This window comes from Kryptolebias marmoratus, linkage group LG4 (genome assembly GCF_001649575.2).
Source record: "Kryptolebias marmoratus isolate JLee-2015 linkage group LG4, ASM164957v2, whole genome shotgun sequence".
Lineage (NCBI taxonomy): Eukaryota > Metazoa > Chordata > Actinopteri > Cyprinodontiformes > Rivulidae > Kryptolebias > Kryptolebias marmoratus.
In genome coordinates, this window is record NC_051433.1 from 29,471,084 (window position 1) to 29,494,333 (window position 23,250).

Below are 23,250 nucleotides of genomic sequence, written 5' to 3' on the forward strand. Positions count from 1 at the left end.
ACATAGTGATGTCATGTAACTTTATGGTCTTCAACAAAAGAACCTGAGGTCACACCTCACACACCTAAGCACTGATGAAGTACAACAACGATGTGAGCGGGGAGCTAGGGCAACAGTTCAGGGGGGGTATATAATCATCCCCACCCTCAGAGTACGGGTAACAAGCCCCAATGAAAAGCCCTGATTACCTGAATACAAGGGCGGACTAAAGATCATGACAATGTTAGAAACCTATGACCTGCTCACCTTATCAAAGCTAAGTGATAAAGTAGCTTCTGAAAGTCTGCTAGAAGAAGTGACTGTCACATTGCACATATGCATGGCCATGGGGATCAAACGTGATTATAGTCACCAGTCCTTCATAGAGCAATTCACGCTCTCACACCCATCTATGAAGTCTTTAATAAATGCACATTTCACTTGCTGCTGTGTGTTCATATGAAGTGATAAGCTAATGTTAGCACTCTCTATGTTTTGATCTGACTCGGGGTCGTAACATTTTCTTGCAGTTACAGTCAATATTGTACCAAATAAACATGCTGAAAAGTTGCTTTTTGGCTATTGTTCTGCTAAAAACATTGTGTTTATTGTTAAATGTCATTGCCTTTTATACTTTAACTCTTTGTTTTCTGTCCCCCATCCCCCTTTTTACCCCACATCACAAACAAGAACCTGCAGCAGATAAAATACTGTCTCATTCATTGTAAACAACTAATGTTAAAATGTTATAAACACTTAGATTGGTAATAATGTTCCAGATTAATTTGATCGCATCCTGTGGCATTGCCTATTTTGCTGTAAATTTCATCTTTAATGTCCACTTCCATGATTCCTTCTTTTTCCACATCACATAAATTGTAGGGCCCTATATTATAACAAAATCAGGACTTTGAACCATAAAATAAAAAACGGTTGGCTGTCGTTAAAGCAATGCCAACATGTCTTTCTGCTAAGACCCCCATCACACTGGATGATGACCCCTCTACAATATAAAAAATCAGCCAGAATGTGGATGGTCTTTATTAGGAACACAGTGTGATAGAGTTGTGGTGGATTTGAGCATGCACAAAACTTTTGTAGCAAGGTTGTTGTGGTTTACTATTGTGGAGGGATCAGGATTCTGGGAGAAATGTGGTAGCAGAGGTAGCAACGTATCCATGTTTGAGTGAACCAGTGTGCCTTGGTCACCGAGAATTCAAAAGAACTACTACTCCGAACTATTTTCCGGACTATAAGGCGCACTTAAAGCCTACAAATTACTCAAATAACGACAGTGTGCCTTATAATCTGAAGTGCCTTATATATGTAAGAAGTCATAATGTTTTAGTACGACTTTGGTAAACTACAAAGCCGCACCGCTTGCAGCATTAAGGCTCAGCTATAGTCGAGCAGGGCACCGCACACAGTTCGCAGACCTGAGCGAGCGGTGGAGGCGTTTATATTTGACACTTACGTTGATGCAGTATTCTTCTGGGAGTTTTGAGCCGTTCGATTATCTTTGTGATCTCTCACAGAGGGATCATATAAATGCTGACACAGGTGAACCAGCTCCGCTAGAGCATCGAACTTGACACGAAGAAACAAAAATTGGGAGATGCACGAGGATGCGTCTTATAGTCCGGTGCGCTTTATATATGACAAAAGTTAAAAAATGGACCATTTATTGACAGTGCATCTTATAATCAAGTGCGCTCTTTAGTGTAGAAAATACAGTACTGGTCACATTGGCCTCATGCCCAGAATACAACCCTTATTGTGGCGAGGTCATGGAAACAAAAAGACACCAACAAGATATCCATATTGGTAGCTTTATGCTAGCTTGGTTTGATTTTAGTTAGTATGTAGCCGCATCCTGATGTGGTTTAAAAGGGTTTTGCCAGGGCAGTGAAGTGTGTCTCAGTGACATAAAAAAGCTGCGGCTGTTGGAGACTAGTTGGCGAACGTCATTCATGAGGGAGATCTACCAAAGGTGCAACCTGGGTACATGTCTAAGGGCCTTTGACAGAAAGGGGGCCCTTTGTTAAGAAATGTATGTTCAAGGTCACTGTCCAATCAAAGTTAATAAAGAAAAAAAACAACAACAAAAAAAAACTCTTTAAAATATGTGCCACTGCCATGTGTTGAATTGTGAGCAAACAAAACAGATCAATTTGCAAGATGGATGGGAGCAAAGACCAGGTAAACTGTTTGCACTTATTTAATATTATTTTTACTTTTAGTCTAATAAAAAGCTAAATGCCTGCAACTGATTTAGGAATGAGCCATAAATGTAGCAAAGCTGTGCAAAATGGCTTGGTATGGTATGTGATGAAGATGGAAGGTCCCCTGAACATTTGTAACCAAGGGTCCCTGAGGATTCGGAAAGTTTCCAAAATTTCTTAAGTGAGTCTCAGAGGCTCAGTCTTATTGCTTGAATTTTAAACATGTTGAAAAGTTTTGTGTAACAAATTTTCTTTTGAAATATTTGCAGAGCTGTTGCAACCCATTTTGAACTCGTCTCAACTTAGTTCCGATGTTTCTACAGCACTAGAGCTGTAATTTGATACCTGCATAGGAACTCTCCTTATGACAGAGAACATCTAAAGTTCCAGCCCCGAATGGCCAGGCCTAACCAGGCCAATAGTAAAGAATAATTATTTAAAAAATGACAGAATTCTGCCTGTCTTCATTTCTAAAGTGTACTCCAGTAGAATAAATCATAAATGTGAGGGTGGTTGCCAAGGTGGGTACAAAGCAGGCCGAGGTGGGTGCAATGTGGGTGGAGATGGGCAACAAAATAATAATAGAAGTTTTGCAAGCTATACACACAAAATAGGTCATTTTCAAAACCCAGCTTGTCAGTCGCTTGGTTGAAACACCCAGAATTCAGCAGGACTGCACCTGAAAATGTGTATTTTCTTGCAATTATGAGTTGCCGGTCTCTAACAGTATTAGCCCAGTGAGAAACTGCCCTAAGAGCGTAACAGTGCCATGATTACTTTCAAACTGATGGAGATTTTCCAAATTTACTGCAATTCCGCCACATTCTAATAGATCATGGAAAACATCATAATCCAGTGTGAATGGAACTTACCTGTGTGTTAATATAACTGTGAGGTACATTGGAGTTTTCTTTCAGATGTTTGAGGAAAGATAATTTTAAAATATCTATCAGACATGTTACTTCACTCACTAAAATAAAGTATTTTGTCAAAAGATTTGCCCACAGTTAAAATGCTTTTTGGATTTTCAGGCCATTTAATTGGTTTATTGCAAACAAAATACACAGGGTACTTATGGAATACTGCATGATTTACTGATTATTTCCCCTTTGAACTGGCAGCATGTCTTTGTCTCAATACAGCACTGTGACATTAACTATTTTTCCCAAAGTCTGTCAGATGTGTGAATAAGCACTGAGCCAATGCTGTTTGTGAATAAATGAAACCACACACAACGTTTTGGGTTAAAACAGTTTGGCTTTATTTTTATTCATGCCCACATTCACTCCTGAAGTGATACATAAAAGCAATGTTAAAGACTGCATTAGAGCGAAGGTGTTTTTGTATCCACCGGAGGGAAGCAGAGACAAATGAAGCTCAGACTTGAGAAACACTGTATTTGATACGGCTGGACTTTGTTTATTTTTTGTAGAGTGCCCTGAGATGACTTTTGTTGTAAAATTGGTGCTATAACAAGTAAAGATTCCTTCAAGGAATGCATATCACCTCTCACCTTTCATGTCAGAGTTTTAGACTAAGATCATCTTATGTTGAGAAATGATGGAGTTGTAGCAGTTTTGGTCAAACTTTAAAAATAACGTGGGCAATGTTTTTGCAGTATTGCAAGATGTCATGGTTAGAGTATGCCTTGAGAACTCTTTCTTTCTCACACACATGGATTTGCTTCTTGAAAGAAAAATAGTTAGAAACGTTTAAAGTTCTATTTTCCATTAATTCGTGTTGTGGCCCTTGTTGAATCGAATTGTTGAATTGATTCAACCTGGTCCTTGTCTGGCTAGCCAGAGTTTTTGTTGGCAAAAGTCTTCAGTTGATCCAAAATGTTGCTTTCAGAGTTCAGATGAGAGTCAAAAGGAGAGATCATATTTCTCCAATTTTAGTTTCTTTCCATTGTCCTAACAGATCACATCACTCTGAAATTGCAGGTTTACTTGTGGTTCCTAGAGTTCCTAAAAGTAGAATGGGAGGCAGATCTTTCAGTTATCAGGTTCCTCTCTTGTGGAACCAACTCCAAGTTTCTGTCTGTGAGGCTGACACCCTGTCTATTTGTAAAACTAGACTTAAAGGGATAGTCTAGTCAACTTTGAAGTGACATTTTGTCAATTAATCATCAAAAGTTAGTACCTTCTCAACCCTGACATCAGTAGAGCACTTTTTGTCCAGATTAGGCTAATGGCTAGTCAAACAAGGGTCAGTTTTTTTACTTTTTTCTTTTTATCATTTTCCATGTTTACAAAACAACTCTTTCTCAAAAACAACATGCCTGTGTAAAAGGCTGGTACAGTAGCTGATATTAAATGGCTACACTTGTGCATTTGTACACATAAAATTTGTCATTGTTTTTTCAACCGAACAACATTTGTGTTACACAAATGTCTGTGTGAGGAGCACACCGAATGTGTATATGTTGATGGTGCCGAGGCTGCTGAATGTATCATTCATCAGGAGTTATTAAGGACATATTTGACTAGATGCACTGATGAGGTGGGCTGATACAATTAGCAGCCTTAGCACCATCGGCATATACAGTCTGTCTTTGCTCTGCACAGATACATCTGTATAGTAACATGAACCTTGTTTAGAAAACATCAATAAACAGTGTCATGCAAAAGTATAGAGGTTGAATATTAGCTAATGTACTATTCTTTTACATCGGTTTGTTATTTTTGAGAAAGACTTGTTTTATAATCCTGAAAAACAATAAAATATAATTAAAACTCGCACTTATTTGACTAGCTGTTAGCCTAGCCTGGATGAAGACTTTTGCCTCCTTCTCTATACGTGCTCTATGGCTGATGCCATGACTGATAAGGTACTAACTATTGTTAATTATTAGACAGAACAGAAATATTTATCATTCTTTTCTGAAACATCAGATTTTTCATCTATCTATTTTCTTTACACACTTTTTTTCCCCCAGGTCACGGGAGAGTAAGTCTATCTCATTGTGCAAGAGGCAGGTACACACTGGACAGGTTGCAAGTCCATCACAGGGACATATACAGATGTCCACTCACACCGAGGGGCAATTATGAGTTACCAATTAACCTAACTGTGGGAGGAAACTGGATCACCTAGAGTAAACCCATAGGGAGAACATGCTAATTCCACCCAAGGCCCCAGGTCAGGAAGGGATCCTGCACCCCTCTTGCTGGGAATCAAGAGTCCGAACCACTGTGCTGCTGTGCCACCTGTGTCCTACTTGCATCAGATTTGTATTTTATTGTTTTTAACATTACTCCTTGGTCACAGTATTTAGTTCTCGTTGTTAAATTTCAACACTTATCAGATACCTTCATTTCAGGAATGATTTTTCCATTTACGGCTTGATGCCTGCAGCTGTAGTTTATTCTTCTTTTTATGTATACTACTATATTACTACTGTGTCCAGGTAGCAGAGATGTGCAGCTTTGCAGAAACACATTTTTGAGTCACCTGCTAAAGTCGGACTCTGAAGTTTACTTTAACTACAAGCCTCCTATGTAATATTTATATAGCTTTAGACTCTGAACCCAGGAGCTGACACACAGAAGAAAAGTGTAAAAAATGTATTTACAATACTGGGTGGGGGTTTGGACAGGAGGCAGATCAACTATGAGAGAGAGTTGAGGTGAGTATCCTTGTATGAACTCAAAAATAGTTGTTTTTGTTTTGTACAAAGGTTGGAACTTTGTTTTACTTTACTATTACTTTACCAAAGAAATATTGGAGTGGGTCAGGTAAGGCTGTTTCAGAGATGATTGATGTTATGATTCTGGCCCGTCTGCCTGCTCACCAGGCCTGCAATCAAGCTCATCTGCTCCTCCTGTTCCCTGCTGCTCCACACTCAATCAGCATCATGCCGCTCACATGTTCTCCACCAGTTATATTCAGCTCTCTGGCAGGCAGACGGTGCTAGATTTTTGAAAGCCTTAGCATGAGTAGATATCCAGCATTACCTCTCTACCTGACCTTGTTCATGACCATGTTGGATTTTTCTGTTCTGGACACCAACCTCGTTTCTGCCTCTCGACCTCTGTCTTCTGCAAAGTCCCATGAAAGGATTGTTTGCAGGATACAGGATACGAAACTGCAGAGGAACATCAAAAGTAGGAGCAAACAAGGGTAAGTAATCACTAGGGACACTGAAATTGGCTAAGTGTGATGATTTACGTGACAGTCCAATCCAGCATTGTGTGGAAGTCTGGTCTTAAGTAGTAGGGGTTTGATTGACAAACTAGACGCACTTAAAGATGGTGAGTAATGGTGAAAGTGAGAGACAGTGGTAATGGCTCTGTATTGACAAATAATGTGTCTGGTGAGGGCATTATCCTTACAGTACCCACTCAACAGATGCCACCAGAAGGCCAACCATGGTTTTCCAGATGAGCCTCATAGAAATCTAATATCAAGGTACTGTCCAAGATGGAGCAATGGATTCAAAAGCACTCCTCAGGGCTCTTCCCAATCCACCAGGAACTGGAACCCTGATCCCAGTGTCAAATCTCCAAAGTGCTATCGACAGTGTAGGGCAGATGGTTATCCAAAGGCCGGTGTGAGTGGGGGAGATCAGGAGGGCACAGAGGGTTAGTGGTGACTGGTTTTAACCTGAGAAATGTGAAAAGTGGGGTGGACCGTCATAGAAGCGGGGTAGTATGAGAAACTAATGTTAGTGTGGAATTCATCCTAAGGACAAAATACCCAAACACAAATTGAGCAGTGTGGTGTCTGCAGTTCAGTGTGGCGAGGAATGTCCAGATCTCTATATTGGAGAAACTAATTTACTCTCCATGGATGCTTGGCTCAACACAGGAGAGCCCACTCTTCAGGACAGGACAGCTGTGCACCTACATCTTAAGGATAAGGGTCACAGTTGTAGGGACCAAAAGGTTCATATTTTGGATGAACATAACAGATTGAGGGGGGGGGGTTAAACAGAACGGCCAACTGGTTGGAGGATGGGATTTTAGCTGGAAGGGTAGTTTAATAGATGAATATGTTAAGTGAATATGTTAAGTCCAGATATCTAATGGCAAAATTTTAAACAAAGACCTTGCGCATTTTGATAGTGCTTAGAATATGTATTGAGGTTAGTCTCAGACAAATATTAGGACAATATTTGTAAAACTGAGTTATAGTCATTATTTTTTATTTTTAAGTTTGTTGGCTGTGGTGGTCATTTTGAATCAAGTTTACTTTAAAAGCTTAATCAGCTGTAGATGTACATTCAATGATTACTTTCTGCAATTCACATTATAATTTGTCTAATGGTTCGTGAGATATTTTGGTGTTATCAAAATATCTCATGAAGGAGTCATCAGATGCACCTCAACTAAATAACTTTTGGAGCAAACCCAACTCAAGGTGGCTGCCTCAGCTAATTGAACTTAGGGAACTAAACTACCACTTCTACTAATGTACTAACACTTAGTGTGGTAGTAGCTGGGAGTGATTCAAGACACATACTGCAACTGCTACTCAGCTTACAAGTTTGACCTTAACTGAGCCAGATCTGTTTTTCTGTTAGCAAAATATCTCATGCTCTAGATACTTTAATTAACATTAAGAAGTAATTACTGGATGTCCATCTACAGCTGATCAACTTCTGGAGTCAGTCGAATTTAAGATGGCTGCTGCAGTCAATTGACATCAGAAAACACAACAGTGGCTATAACTGTTAATTGTACATAAACTGAACTAAAATTTAATGTGGTTTTAGCTGTCAGTCATTCCCAACCTTGACAATGACATCTAGCAATGCATACATTTGTGCATAACATTCCTTTCTGTCGTGACGATCGGAGATGACAGAGACGAACCCGGTGTGCAGACTTATTTTGAAAGAAACTAATTTATTTAACTGAAGAACAAACAAAACAAAAGCTGACAGGGCAGCAAACAAATAGAAACATAAACGAAATCAAAACTAAGCCGAAGGTGAACAAAACAAGAGCAGGAACAGAACCAGAACCAGGAACAGGACGGAAACATGCAACATGTAACAAACAACAGACTAACAGCAAACAATGGACCAGCGAGGTATGGAAGAGTGACCGGGTTTTTAACACTGAGGATAACGAGGGGAGTGGGAACAGGTGGAATGATTACAGAGTCCAGGTGTAGATGGGTGTGGTTAACGGACAAGTGAGTGACTGGGGGAGAGTGAAATGAAACATGAACATGAGACAAAACAAAAAGCAAATCCAACCAAATAACACAATAGAAACAAAACAAAAACCAAAGAACTAAAATCAAAATAAAACATAAACAAAACCCAGGAAAAAAGCCAAATCACCACACTTTCAGCAATTTCGGTCAAACCTTGAAACTGTCGTTTCTCATCATAAACTCTAGGGTGAGGCAGTGATATGCATAGTTTTATTGCGCGGATCTTTTGTCAGCTTCAGTTGTTTTAAATGATATTTAGAAATGAAGTTGATTTGATTTCTGCCTGTGTGACCCGTTCAATTTATTCCAATATTAATTCTTTATAAGCTTTCCACTTTAAAAGACCTGAACTGTCCCTTTAAAGTTCCCACACATGATGGTCCTTTGCTGCACCTGGTCAAACCTGATCAGGAAGTTAGTTAGGGACCGCCTGGATAAAGTTTACATGAAGATGCCCCTAATCCGTGCTTCCGGTGTGTTGTCATGGAGACGAGCGGACACATGACCCCAAAGAACTAGGAGGCGGTTCAGTTGGACTAAACTGCAGACAGTGTTGATGATGAAGCTGGAGGAAGGGGGAGGGTGTTCAGTGTGAAGGATGGATCAGGAGAAGCTGCTCCTGCTGCTGCTGGGCTCCACGGCTCTCCGCTGCTCCGCCATCGAAATCGGTAAGAATCCAGCCGCTGGGACGAGCCGAACCAACAGGGTTCGGTTCGGACTGCAGAGTCCGGAGAGTTTTAGCAACAGAAAGTTCGGAAGGTCCGTCGTCTTTGTAACGAGATGAGACTCAACCAGACTTGTTCTTCATTATTCTTATTATTATGTGGAGGTGTAATGATTTGTGCACAGAAATTAAAAAAGATTGTAAATATTAAAGGCCTGGCTGTCGCCTTTCATGCCAGAGATTTAAACTAAGATGGTCTTCTGACCAAATTCTAAGGCCAGCTGTTTTGATCAAAGGTCTTATATGCCATCCAGATGTGTTGAGGATGACCCTCAGCTACTACCACTTCATATTTGAGCTCAGTATCTGTAAAACTGACTGCTTTAGAACCACTTTTGTGTTGGCTAAGACGGATTAGATTAGTTTCATTAAAATCCATTCAGTGTTTGACGAGATATTTTGCTAACAGACAGACAAATGAACTTGCAGGCCACGCTTTTATTAATGCTTTTTATAATCTGTGCATGTTTTTGTACAGCGCCCTGAGACGTTTTTTGTGACTTGGCACCATATAAATAAACTGATTTGAACTGATGTCAGGCAATAACCAGAGGTAACATTTTGAATGTAAAGCCAGTAGTGGGCTACAAGCTGGGACTTCCTGAAATGTTCACAGTAGTTCTCAGTTCGAGTCTCAGAGGCCTGCAGTGTTCCTTCAATGTTGAACATGTTCCAAAAACTTGTTTAACAGGTTTTCTCTCAAAATAGTCGTAGGGTTGTTGCGAGTGTCTCACAGCTTAGTTTCTGTCATTTTACAATGCTAGAGCTGTATTTTGACCACTGTCAATCCTAAACAAGTTGTGATTTTTAAAAACCGGCTGTGTAAAATGTGGCCACGTAACTCGCTGATCACACTCAGAATTCAGTGAGACTGAGTCTAAAAATTTGCCTAGTTTCTCACAATTTTGTATCACCAAGTACTCACCAACACGCACAGCCCAGTGAGACTGGCCTTTGGTGGTAGGCAGTAACCACCTGAAGGGTGGGTCAGCGGTCAGGATATGTAACCTCTGATCATGTTTTGAGCAAATGATATTATTGATTAATTAAATACGAAGCATCTGTTAATGTTGACAAAGTTACATCACTGTTGTGTAATGAACACTTTAAATGTAGATCAATTGAATAGTTTATTTAAAATATAACAACATTAAAGGCCTACCATCCCCTGAAAGAATGCATATCCCCTACCACCTTTCATGCAGACTAAATGACAGAGTTATAGGTGTTTTGGTCAAACCTTGTAAATGACATTATGTACATCTCAAGCAGGTGTCATACAATGTGGTCGCACTCAGAGTGTTTGTTAGGGATGACTCTCAGCTTCTAACACACCTGACTGGATTTTAGCCATTTATGTGTTTACTAATGCTTATTAGCTGCGTATAGAATTTGGTTGATTCCAAAAGTTTATCAGTTGTCAATGTACAGTGCCTATTAAAAGTATTCACCCCCTTCAATGTTTTATGCTTTTATTGCTGTCATAAATCAATAATGGTCAATGTCAATTGGCCTTCTTTACAAATTAAAAAGACCTTCTTCAATATCAAAATGAAATAAAATTTCTACAGAGTAATAGCAGTTAAATAAAAATATGTAATGTAAAATCAAATGCTGCATAAATATGCACTCCCTTAAATTTACTCAACTCAGAGAAAATGTTATTGAGAAAGACAAGTCAGTGGATGGATACAAAAAGATTTCCAAGGCCTCAAAAATCCCAGGAGTTCTGTTAAATCCATCATCAAGAAATGGAAGGAATATGGGACATGTGGAAATCTACCAAGAGTAGGATGTTCTCACAAACTGAGAAACGTTGAAGGAGGAGGTGCAAGCTTCAGCAGGAGAGAAGGGAGGGACTGTACAGATTGCTTAGGTTCTTCACCAGTCTAAGCTTTATGGGAGAGAGACAAAGAGGAAGTTATTAATAAAGAAAACTCATTAAATCATATTAAATGAAATTTGGCATAAACTAGTCAAGATTTAAAATAAGTTTTGAGGTGTGGAAGAGATGAGATGGAATGTGGTAATCTAAGTTAGGGTTTTGATCACCACAAGTGCCCTGTTAGTCAGATTCATTAGGCCATTCACTTCTAATGAGAAGAAGTCGATCTTGAGTTGCATGGCTGTAATGTTTCCCAAGATGTAATAAAGTTCTTCAAACTAACAAAGAGTACCCTGGATCTTATTACATCTAATGATTACTTTCATTCAAAAGGGTTTATAGGATACTTTGTTTACAGACAAACAGTGGTAACTCTAGCAGTAAATGCCAAAGTTTTAAAGATCTTGTGCAATGTGTAGCACTAAACATTTGTGTGGTTCAGTGTCAGCTACTTCCATACCAAATGTAAGCTCAAAATTTTTGCCATTTTTGTGTTAAGGTCAGTTGGCAGTGGTGGCATTTTTACATTGGATTAACTCCAAAAGTCAATCAGCATTAGTGATTCTTTTCTGAGAATTTCATAAATTTCATTCACTGGTTCATGAGATATTTTGCAACAAGGCAGACAAACAAACATGTTTAGAAACAGGCAAAAACGTTGACACTCTTCGCCTTCAGTGGCGGGAGATAACAAATGCTGCCCTGGTGTTATTATCCTCTCACAGTTCAAGTATGTCTCTAAGTACAGTCTGCTTAGAATAATGTGACTCAGCACTGAAACGCACTAAATAATACTAAGAATGATTTATTGCATCCAAAAACTCTAAGGGTCAAAATGTATATAGTGCTCATAGTTAAAATTTTTATTGAAAGTATCCGTGTTTGTCGGACATCACATACTTTAGGTTGTGTTTTGCCTTGTATTTCACTATCAAACACCGTTATACAATGAGTTTAGAAGCATATTGCATCATATTACTCATCACTGTCCCTACTGTAAACTTATTACTTGTGGTATTATGTATATAACGTATGGTAACATACGGTACTATTATGAGGGCAGGCAGGATAAATAAGGCATCATGCATCATTGTCATTGCACATGTCACACAAGTACAAATCAACAAAATGCAGATGTACTTTCTTAAATTCACAGCAAATTTAGCTTGTTTCAGACAGATGTGAAAACCTGAATCAGTCTGAAAAAATGACAAGTGATAATTCTTGAACATAGACAAACAGAAACAAAGGTATGCTAAACATTTTAGCATCATTTTTTAATGAGTAAAACAAACCATGCACATCAGTGGAGGATGAGCTGCCTCAGGCTTCTCTACATCACCTGAAAGAAACTTTACTCTAATTTGATACAGTTACAGTTACATAAAAATATTTGGCAGATATGCACTATATTAAACATATTTCTACTATAAAAACATTGTCATTTTGACATTTGCACTTATTTATCAAGATCTATTATAAGGTTCTTTGATCAGCTCATCACAAACAATGTAAACTGAAGAGTTTTCGTTTTACTTGTGAAAAATTGATACTAAAAACATTTTGAATACCTTTTTAACCGCAATGTTCAGGAATGATCACTTATCAATTAGAATTCTTTCAAACTGATTTGTGTTGTTATATTTATCTGAAAGAATGCAAAATTTGTCGTAAATTTGATAAAGTATGGTAATTCTTGTGTCCCAAGACACCTTGTTTTATCCTGGTTGAATTCTGATCTCATCACGTGACATTACCTCGCTATGAATTTTCTAAATGGTTTTTTGATCTAAAATTTAGTATGGGAGTAGCTGAGACTGATCCCCAATTTATACTCTGAAGTATACTGATTTACTACAGTAATACGATACTTTCACATACAGTACATTTTGAGATGTCAATTACTAAATGTTATTGTTACCGGCAGCAGATTGAGGGGAATCTGGGCCAGCAGCAAGCACCACACGGGCTGAAGAGCACTGTGCAGCTAATACTGTAAATGACAGAGAGGCCCAGGCTAGAGCTCGTTTATTCTGAGCTGCTTTTCAAGAGGAAAGAAAAAAAAATAATAATAATAAGATTCAGAAAAATATTATATAATCGTTATAATCGACAATGTACAGACAAAGAAAGAAAAATATAATCTGCACAAATAAAATAGGGAACAAATCACATTTTTCTCTTAAACACAAAATAAATAAAATAACATAATAAACAAAAAAATTATTTACAAAAATCTTACCTTAAATTAAAACAAAACTGACAGAAGCATCACATCTACTTAACGATTATGAAGATTAGGGCCGTTAGGAACATTAAGAAGCTAAGAAACACAAAAGACACATTTATGACAAAAGTATATATTACTGACAGATTCGCAACATGTACCAAAAGAAATGAAACATGTAACAATTAATTTCTGTTAACTGCAACAACAGCGGTGACAGACTGCATCAACTAGATACATCAGATAGCTACACAAGACACAGCCGACAGAAAACATCCAAGCCACCAAACATGGGCAAAAGCAAAGTAAAAACTATCCAAATCACCCACATCGCTGTTGCACATTGGCAACAGTGGAAAGGAATGACTCACTTTAACAGGAAGAAACCTCCAACAGAACCAGAACCAGGACAAGCAACCATCTGCTTCAATCAGCTGGGGTTTTAGAGGATAAAAAAAGAGACAGACAAACACAGAAGAATTGGTCCTGGTGAAGTTTCTATGCAAAGAAAAACAGAAAAAAAACATGTTAATGACAGCAGTAATTGCATGTGGAAACATGGGGAGCAAAGAAAGTAAAGACAGCAGCAGAGAGAGGAAATGTGGTCAGTTTGTCCTCCAGCAGTCTGAGCCTATAGCAGCAGAACTAAGGGATAGCTCAGGAAACCCAAACCAACCTGAACTATAGGATTAATCAAAAAGGAAAGTCTTAAAAGTAGACAGGGTGTCAGCCTCACAGACAGACACTGGAAGTTGGTCCCACAAGAGAGGAGATTGATAAATAAAAATGTTTAAATTAATTTAATTAATCATTTGTTCTACATTTGCAACTGATTTGGTTTTTAAGTCAACCCAATTCTCAATAGTCATCACAGCTAATCAACAGTCAACATAAATGGCAAGAACTTAGTCAGTTTTACAGATATTGAGCTAAAATTTGGTGTTGTAGTAACTGAGAGTCATTCTTAGCACATACTCTTATCATGCATAATGTTACTTTAAGGTTTGACCAAAATGGCTATGACTGCAATTTCTCACCATAAAATGATCTTACTTTGAAACTCTGGCATGAATGGTGGTAGGTGATATGCATTCCTTCAAAGGATGCTTTTAATCTATATTGAAATGCAGACTTTTGTGTAATAATCATTATTTATTTAATAATTTCTCATCCCTTCATTGTAATTAGATGGGTTTGTTCTGTATCATGATCCATTTGACAATGGCTCCCCTTTTATTAGGTTAAAAATGGAGTCTAAGGCTTTAATCCACCCTTTCATAAGCAAGCTGTTTTTTGTTTTGTTGTTGTTGCTGTGAAAAACTTTTCCAAAATGTTAGGGTTTTTCAGACAACCACAGCCTTTTTCAACATGGTCAAGAACTAAGTGTTGCCTACAATTAGAATCCTGTTTTCAATTTGAATTTTCTCCTTTTTTGTCATATTGTCTGTATATATTTATATCTTAATTAATTAGAGATGAGTGGAAAGAAGAAAAAAAAGTGTTTTTGTTTATAATATGAACAGAGGTACACTACAAAAGCTCAGATCTTTTGATTGTACCATTTTAGTGCTTTAAATGTTCTGGAGCAGTTTCTGGAAGTGTTACCCATTGTTGTCGACTTCTTGCAGGAAAATGAAGAAATATGAAAACAAGTCCATTTACAGTATGTCTGCATTGAATCACTGGCATTAAATAATGCATCAGGTGGACTCTTGCTGCCCTTTTCCACTCAGTTCTGTCTCAGAAACATCTCCCACTAAAGTACCACTCAGGACTTTGACATTCACCTACTCTCTGGAGTCCCTCTCTGGAATGAACTCCATTTATAATGACTGTTTACATATGGAGGAATTTGTCATTGAGGACCTAACCTCCTGCTCACGTTTTAGACAGAGTGATGTATATTTGAGGTTTTAGATTTATTTTGGTTATTTCCCATCAACCAGGGCTTCTGGGCTGTGGGACATTCCTGGAGGTCAATGCAAGAGAATCTAGTTGTCACCCAGGGAAACGAAGCTCATAAACTCCAGGGTTAGTCATAAATTTACTCGTTTGTTGGCCTGCAGCCCATAACCAAGGGGCAGTGGGTGACTGGGGAGGGGGCTGCAGCAGCCGGATCTGCACCCCATCTGTCCTGGTTTTGTTGGGCAGTGAGCCTCTTTTTGTATTATCACCATCATGATCACAAGTTTAGTTATGCTTGTTTGCACATCAAACAGTGTGGTGACAGCTCAAGGGTGCTCCACATCATTTGTAAAATCCCCTTATTGTTTAGGATATCAGCTATGTGTGAGAAGACATTTAAAGATCTCTAATCCTCAGATATTCAGCTGTCTGTTCTTAAAATGTAGTTTAAATAATTCAAGCTTTTCACATTAACCACTTTAAGTGTGTATAAATCAGTGAAATTGGTTGTTTAAAGTAAATTAGAAGTAATTATTCATTATGGTTGAAGTTATCTTAAATAACAGGACACTCTTTATTTGAAAAAGGTAAAACAAGTCAGTTATATATAATGGTTACATCAGGCAGTTTTATAAATTTTCAGTGCCACTAAAATAGAAGTTAAACATTTCCTTAATAACCAGAGAAGTTAATTGGTTTTGCTGAAAATGTTCACAATCATTGAATCCTTCTCTTCATCATACTCTTGATCGAGTTCTGACATAAAGCATAGACTGAACAAATAATGTATACTCTAAACCCCTCTTTATCTGACCTTTTATCTTACATTGACTGAATTCACAGCCACTGTTAGGAAATTTCATTACAGCAGATGTTTATCAGCAAATACTGCACCTAAATTTAAAGAATCTCTTATATTATTTCCTCTGTCTCAAAAGCAATACAACAGAAAGCGGCAAGCTAAATTTTACTTTGTGACAAATTTATTGATAATATTACTGCTGCCATCTGTGAATCACAGGATGAAGTAGTTCCTCTGAAAAAGAAAGTAATCAGTCGGAGAAAGCTGGCTCCTTGGTTTAATTCTTAGCTACACAATTTAAAACAGGCTTCAAGGGCTGAAAAGAAAATGACGCAACCACTAACATAAAAAAAATTAACTCAGCCAGAGAAAAAGCCTGCTGCCACACAGGAAAGCCCTTCACAAAACTAGAACTGTACATTATTTATCCTTAATACAAGAGAATAAGAACAACCCCAGATGTTTTTAAAGTTCTGTAGCTAGACTAATGAAAAATCTCTTTTGAGCCATGTGTCCCTATTACTCTAAGTAGTGATGACTTCATGAGTTTCTTTGTAAATAAAATTATTTCAATTAGAGAAAAGAATCACACCACTATTGTCACAGGTTAATTATTAAATGAAACAGCTTTAGAAGTGTCACTAGAACTTGATTTGTGCTTGGATGATTTTTCCTATTAAGATGTGAGTTGTCAAAAATAATAGCTTCATCCAAACCATCTAAATATCTACTAGATACCATCCAAATTGTTTAAAAAAGAGCTGCATTTGATGCAGTTGATCACAATATTCTATTACAGAGGCTTGAACATAATAATAGGATTACAGGAACAGCTCTGAAATGGTTTAACGCATATTTGAATTAATCTTCTTCATACACCACAGTTTGGGGTGCATTCACACCAGCCCTGTTTAGTCCGCTTTAATCAAACTAGTTTGTTTGAGTAGAAAGTCCGGTTCGTTTGGAGAGGTGTGAATGCACAATTGAACTCTGATGTGGACCAAAAAAGCAAACTCTGGTCCACCTAAAAACCTATGTCTCAGTTTGGTTGAAGTGAACTTTGGCATGATTCAAATGCATATGTGAATGAAAGTGGACCGGAGACCGCTCCAAAAGCAGGAAGCAGACTATAGAACAGGGCATTCTGGGTAAATACAACCAAACCAAACACGCGTTTTGACCACTAGCAGGAGAAATGACTTGTGGTTAGACATGGACATGTACCACAGACAAGACAGAAATCCTAAAATCGCTAAAATTTGATGCCACTTCATTTTCTTTACTTTTTCAGAAGAAGGAAGTGGCGCTCAGTGTCTTCTTCAGAGGTTTTTGTGTTGTTTCCTTCAGTAGTTCGTGGTGCAGCGCCACCACAGGCGAGGGGGGAACAGGTTGCTCAAAGGGTTTGGCTTGATTGACTCAGTGCAGTGTGAATGTGAACCACAGCAGCTGAAAATGGAACAAAGGTTGCATTTTGGTCCCCACTCGAACCGAGTCTACCGGAATATCAGGTGTGAATACAGCCTTGGTCATAGAGTTCCTCAGGGTTCAGTGCTTGGAGCAATACTCTGTTATATATGCTTCTATTATGTTATTAGACAGCATACATTTTTATTTTTGTTTATTGTAATATACGTCATTTTTTATCCAAGTTTTTTTTCCCCACCCGCATCAACTTTATGCGTTGATCACCATGCAAGGGTACACGCGCCAACAGTGACGCAATCGTGAAGTCCCTGCCCGTGTGCAAAGGCCCCACGCGGTGTCGTGTCGCGTGGTCGTGCACCTTTTCTAACTTCGCACAGACCGTGCACCGTGCTCCATTCCAAATAGATGATTTTGGTGCTCTAGCGGAGCTGGTTCTCCTGTATCAGCATTTCTATGATCCCTCTATGAGAGACCAGAAAGATAATCAAATGGTTCAAAACTCACAGAAGGAGATTACTGCTGCAGCTGATAAAAAGGAGAGTTTATAGAAATATTAGTCCTATGATGGGTGAATCACAACTAAAGTAAATAAATCAATGAAAGTCAAACTGAATGCTTTAAGTTTAAACATCCTCTCTGTATCACAGCCTGAAAATCTGCTTGCTCTCTCTCTTTTTTTTTTTTTTCCCATTGGTTACGTAGCGTACTGCCCCCTGTCTTTTCTGAGAATACTGCTCCAACGTAAGCTCCAGCAAGTATAAACGCCTCCACCGCTCGCTCAGGTCTGCGTGCTGTTCACGGAGCCCTGCAGGACTCTAATGAGCCCTGAGGCAGAGCCTCCTCCACTTGTTTTGATGTGCTTAATGCCACGTTCCTTCATGAAATCAACAAAAACAGAAGATGTAAACTGGTCTATTATCAGTTGTGATGGTGCAATGGTTTCCTTCAAGTGCAAAAACAGAAGTTATGAATGCCATGACAATGTTTGTTGTAGCATTAGGAGTAATTGCTACTACAGGCCATTTACTGAAATAATCAGCAAGGATGATGGTAAATCTGCAGTCATAAATTCTATGTTCAAATGGACCCACAGTGTCAGCAGCAATAAGTAAAAAAAGGACCCTCTGGAAACTTGTAATGGGGCAAGTGAAACACTCGCAGTTTTGTCACATGCCTGATGACAGGACAATGTAGACCATAAACGCTACTCTCAAGTGCGCTCACATTTTTAAAGACTTAGCATGCAGTTAGCATTGAGTTAGCAACATTAGCTCTCTCCTGCCAGTGTTATTAAATTGCAGTGTGGTGTACTGATGTCATGACAATGATCTGGGGGTAATCGGTTCTCACTGTTCCATGTTCCCTTCTTTGTCGTTTTGCGTGTTGTTTTGTCGGCCATGACGGTCCTTGTGTTTGTCTGTCTTTTTTAACAGAAAGATGAAATGTATGTTATTTGTACCTTCCACTGTTTTAAAGGTCATGTTTGTTGTCTATGTGTCTCTATGTTTGACCCAGTGAAGGACTGACAACATGTCCCGCCTCTCACTCATTGATGTTTTTTTCTTTGACAGTGAATGTTGTGGATTTCTGTGGCCAGACAATTCGGGGTGATGGCATGATCGTCAATTCACATCAGGAATCCAAGAAGTACTACTTTGTGGACATAGGGACTGACTGTCACCTCACCATGCAGGCCAGTTCCCCTAAAGACAAGGTTCAGTTTTACTTTCGCTTCTTTCTAGTTTACACCTTGCTCAGAGTGGCTCCCCTCAGTCCTGCTCCCCTCTTCCCAGAGTCCTCCCGTGGCTCTGCCCTTCTCAACCCTCGACTGGAACTCACATCTGGTGAAAGTTCAGGAGACCTTTGTCATGCTGGTTCATACGTTCAGTTCTATGACGGTCCAGACAGGAGCTCGCCTACCCTTGGGCCTTCTCTTTGTGGCAAGAGCCCACCCCGGCCAGTGCTGTCCACAGGAAACTACCTGACTCTGAGACTGGTGACCCGCGGTACTCAGCCCAGGGTTGACTTTGTGGGAGACTTTACTTCTTTCAGACTGGGTAGGTAAACTATTGGTAATGTTCCAAAAGTATTTAGTTATTGCTAAAACAAATTAAAATGTTACGGTAGAAAGGCTTAAAAATAAAGCAGTGGCAAAAGGAACTACATATCTACTACATTGTAACAAACAGAATATCACAACAAATCAAACATTTAAAAGAAAACACATTTTTTGCACTGACATTTTGTAACATTGTTCTTTAGGTTTCAATCAGTTAGAGTGCAGCAGTGAACCCTACTTCACCTGCAGGAATGGGAAGTGCATCCCTGTAAGTCTAGTGTGTGATGATAAAGGCATTGACAATTGTGGGGATGGAAGTGACTTAGAAGAAAACCTAACAACAGGCTGCAAAGGTCAGTTCAATCCTACAATATTAGCATCATCAGACAAGTTTCATGCAAGAATTCTGAATTCTGTTGCAAAATTCTATGAAATGTATTCTAAACTACAAAATGCCATTTCTCCATTCAATAATTTTACCTAATTGTTCCTCATCAGCAGGTCAGCTTTTACCCCCTGAGCCTTCACCCCCAATGGCAACCTCACCACCACCACTTGTAAATCCACCAACAGTTCCCAGTGGGACACACATGAACTGTTGCATACCAGATACCGCTCCCAGTCACGAGCCAGCAACAGGTCAGTGAGTAGTTCAATAAAAGGTCAAGAGATATTCTTTCATTAAGCAGGCAGAAAGTTTGTATCTTCAAGGAAGGACAACTCATTGACTAATGTTCATGTTCAGAAACCAGTCAGGTGGTAAGGCCCTCTTCACACAAGATGATGACCTCACTACGCTTTCCACAACTGACACAACCTATTGGTTGGGGTGCTGCAAATCTGAAAAACTTAATTTACTGTGAACGCAGTCATGATGCTGCAGTTCTCTTTGTATCCTCCTACCATAGGATAACTTACTCATCAAGATGCAGCTGCAGGGATTACATCTGCTAAATTATTTCCATGACCTTGTCACAATCACTGTTGTACACTAGGCATGTGGCCAGTCCTTCTTCAAATTCCCACAGCAAATCCTGCTGGTGCACACATGGGCTCCATGTCATGGACACACTGCCACTGCTGACACCACATTGCCCCACGCTCCACCCAGATTATAAATATGCTGCCACCATGATTATAAACCACCACGACATTGTTACAGAAGTTTTGTGCTAGCTGAAAATCATCATGGGCCTATCATAGGTAACGGAGAGCCCTTCTTTCTCAAAATGCCTCAGAAGACCTTGATAAGACCCTGCAAGGACCATGTACGTTCTGGCTGACTTTTTTTACACCACAGCAGGATTGTCATCCATTGTAAAGAACCTAAACAGTGTAAACCGAGTTTCCATTCTAGATTTTATCAAACTAGATAGTTTGTTTGTTTATGAACCAATAAATAATAATTGATTTTCACAGCTTATAACAGTCCTTTCCATGATCTGTCTCCAGACTCAGCCCGCCTGTCAGGTTCAAATTAGTTTTAAGACTGAGCCAAGGCTGAACTAAGAAAACAGCTATTCTCCTCTTTTGTCTTCAACTGAAAGTGGGAAAAGGAGCATTTGACTGCTGTGCAAAATAAGTTTCATTAGCTGAGATAAATTTCAGTCCACTAGTCACATTAATTTGTTAGCTGCTTGCTGGCTGTGTTTGGTTGCTTTGTGTTCTTAACAAATGTATATTGTGTAATATGTACATATGTACATGTCCCTTTCTGTTTCCACAGAAAGACAAGATAAAACCCAAAAACATATATATTTAAAGGCAGTTAGTTAAACCTGTCTGAATGTGGAACAGTATATGTCTGTGTTAGTGACTGTCATATGTGCCATTATTACCCAAACTATAGCTGACATGTGATATAAGAAATGTATTTTGTCTTCCTTCCCTCCAGGCATGACACCATCCCTGTCCCTGCTGATTTTGTGCTCTATCCTGGGTGTGATAGTAGGAGGTGTCGTACTCTGCTGGTGCTTCTGGTCACCTGGCTGGTTCCTATGGCGTATCGCCATCTGCCGCTTTTTACCCTGCTGCAACTCAGCTTGTGCCTCCTGCCAGTTCTGTGCTCACAACTGCATGCACAACAAGGAGCACCGGGTGGCAAAAGTCAGCCCACACACACCAGTCAACATTACCCCGATGGGAACAGCCACCACTAACAGCACTGAGGAGAACATTACTACAGTAGCCATGTAGAGCATAACCTCAGTCCAGTTCTGGCAGTCACAGAGTTTATAATACAAGGGCAAGTAATGAAGATGAGTAAAAGTCCAATTAGGGGATATTGATCTGATGGGGTTCAGTATGTGATACTGACTTTAGCTGAAAACAGTGGTGTCTGAAGTGGTATCATGCTTCTGCCCAGTTTTATTAGCTCCTGTCCAGCAAAATTCTTACTGCCCTTCATTGTAAACAGTTAAATAGTATCTCACTAGGCTGTGACTATTGAAGACTAGTTGGCAAACAGCATTCTCAAGAGTCTCCAAAATGTCTCAAAATGTTTGCGGGAGCTCTCTATTTTCTATATGTGAGACTATATGTAGTTCATCCAAAAACAAAATGTTTGTGCTTCTGTCGACAAGATTTTACACAAGTTGTTCTTTTCATTGTAAAACAATTAGAGCTGCACCCAGCACAACACTGGCTGAAAGGGTTTATGTCTAAGGCCCTCATCACACAGCATGATGACCTGCTACAATGTCCACAAACTATAGAACTAATATATCATGGCTGGATTGCAGCAAATTTAGAAAACCTCCTCCAGTGTGAAGGCAGTCATGATGTTGCTACATTCGTAGTACTCAACAAGTATGTTTTTACCACTATTTTCCACATTTCAAAGGCACTCTGCTGGACCCTAACCCCGCTCAGCCAAGGCACGAGGCCAGCGTGTCCAGTTCTACTTCAAATACTTGATGACCAAGCCACGCTAATGCATGCAGGCCTCACAACACTGAAAAGTTATGATTGTTGCCCTCATGCTTTACCCAGGACCCTAATTTCACTGTCACCATAATCATAAATCACCATGACCTTGCTACAGAAGTTTAGTGCATGCTCAAGACTAGCAGTCGGGCTATAATCTATTTTTTGATGCGTTGCAACACAGACATGAATGATTCTGACTTGATTTGAAAATATGAAAAATCTATTGTTTAATGGTAATAACGTCATATTGAAGAAAACTGAATTGCAGTATGAGATGTGTGCACATTCATTGCCACAGAATATTACGTCACTGTACTCAGCATCAAGATGAATACATAATCATTTCTACTTGTGTCGCAAGTATAAATCCTCTTAATCATAATCAAATCGTGAGGTGCCTAAAGATTCATACCCCTACTCAAGACCATCATGGAGTAATCACACTCTATTTCATATAATATAAAAAAACCAAGACCCTAGGCTAATGTTTTATATCACTGCAAGGTCGTCATCCAGTGTGAAGAAGACATAAATTGTTGTTTGTGCAATGCATGAGCTACAACTTCTTTTTATGATTATATAAGTTGGTAAAGCAGGGTACACTTTATCTTTAGACTGTCTCAAAGTGCGAATGTGAAAGATTTTTCATTCATGGAAATAACGTTTTTGTTCACAGTACAAATCAAAGATGCCTTTTTTACAATAGGATGTCAGCACATATTTGTTTGAACAACTGACAATGAAGTTTAGGAACAATAAAGTTTTGCATAAACAGTTGTTTCTTTTTTGAGAACAAGCTGTTTTTAATCTGTTTTAGTAGGAACAATTTTAGTGATGCTGTGTTTCCAATATGTAGACTCATGCTGACCAGATGACCTCAGAGTCGCCCTCCTGGTGGCTACAGCTGGTCTGCCTCAGAGAAATCTGTT

The 23,250-nt window shown here is 39.0% G+C and overlaps 1 protein-coding gene across 2 annotated transcripts; it reads left to right on the top strand.

Moving 5' to 3' along the window:
• The first annotated feature begins 6,160 nt into the window (after positions 1 to 6,160).
• Positions 6,161 to 23,065, top strand: ldlrad2 (low density lipoprotein receptor class A domain containing 2). Of its 2 annotated transcripts, none has more exons than XM_025007538.1 (5): positions 6,161 to 6,323; positions 18,906 to 19,391; positions 19,597 to 19,746; positions 19,892 to 20,032; positions 21,288 to 23,065. In XM_025007538.1, exons 1-5 carry the CDS (start codon positions 6,254 to 6,256, stop codon positions 21,587 to 21,589), a joined length of 1,149 nt encoding a protein of 382 aa, XP_024863306.1. In that variant the 5' UTR covers positions 6,161 to 6,253; the 3' UTR covers positions 21,590 to 23,065. The 2 variants fall into 2 exon arrangements, with proteins under 2 accessions (XP_024863306.1, XP_017279203.1); XM_017423714.2 differs by lacking the exon at positions 6,161 to 6,323 and adding an exon at positions 8,932 to 9,034.
• The last annotated feature ends 185 nt before the right edge of the window (positions 23,066 to 23,250 follow it).

Coding starts and splice junctions, on each gene's coding strand:
- ldlrad2 (XM_025007538.1), top strand. CDS start 6,254: ATGAAAGGATTGTTTGCAGGATACAGGATACGAAACTGCAGAGGAACA. Junction 6,324..18,905: donor AAAAGTAGGAGCAAACAAGG/GTAAGTAATCAC, acceptor TTTCTTTGACAG/TGAATGTTGTGGATTTCTGT. Junction 19,392..19,596: donor CTTTACTTCTTTCAGACTGG/GTAGGTAAACTA, acceptor ATTGTTCTTTAG/GTTTCAATCAGTTAGAGTGC.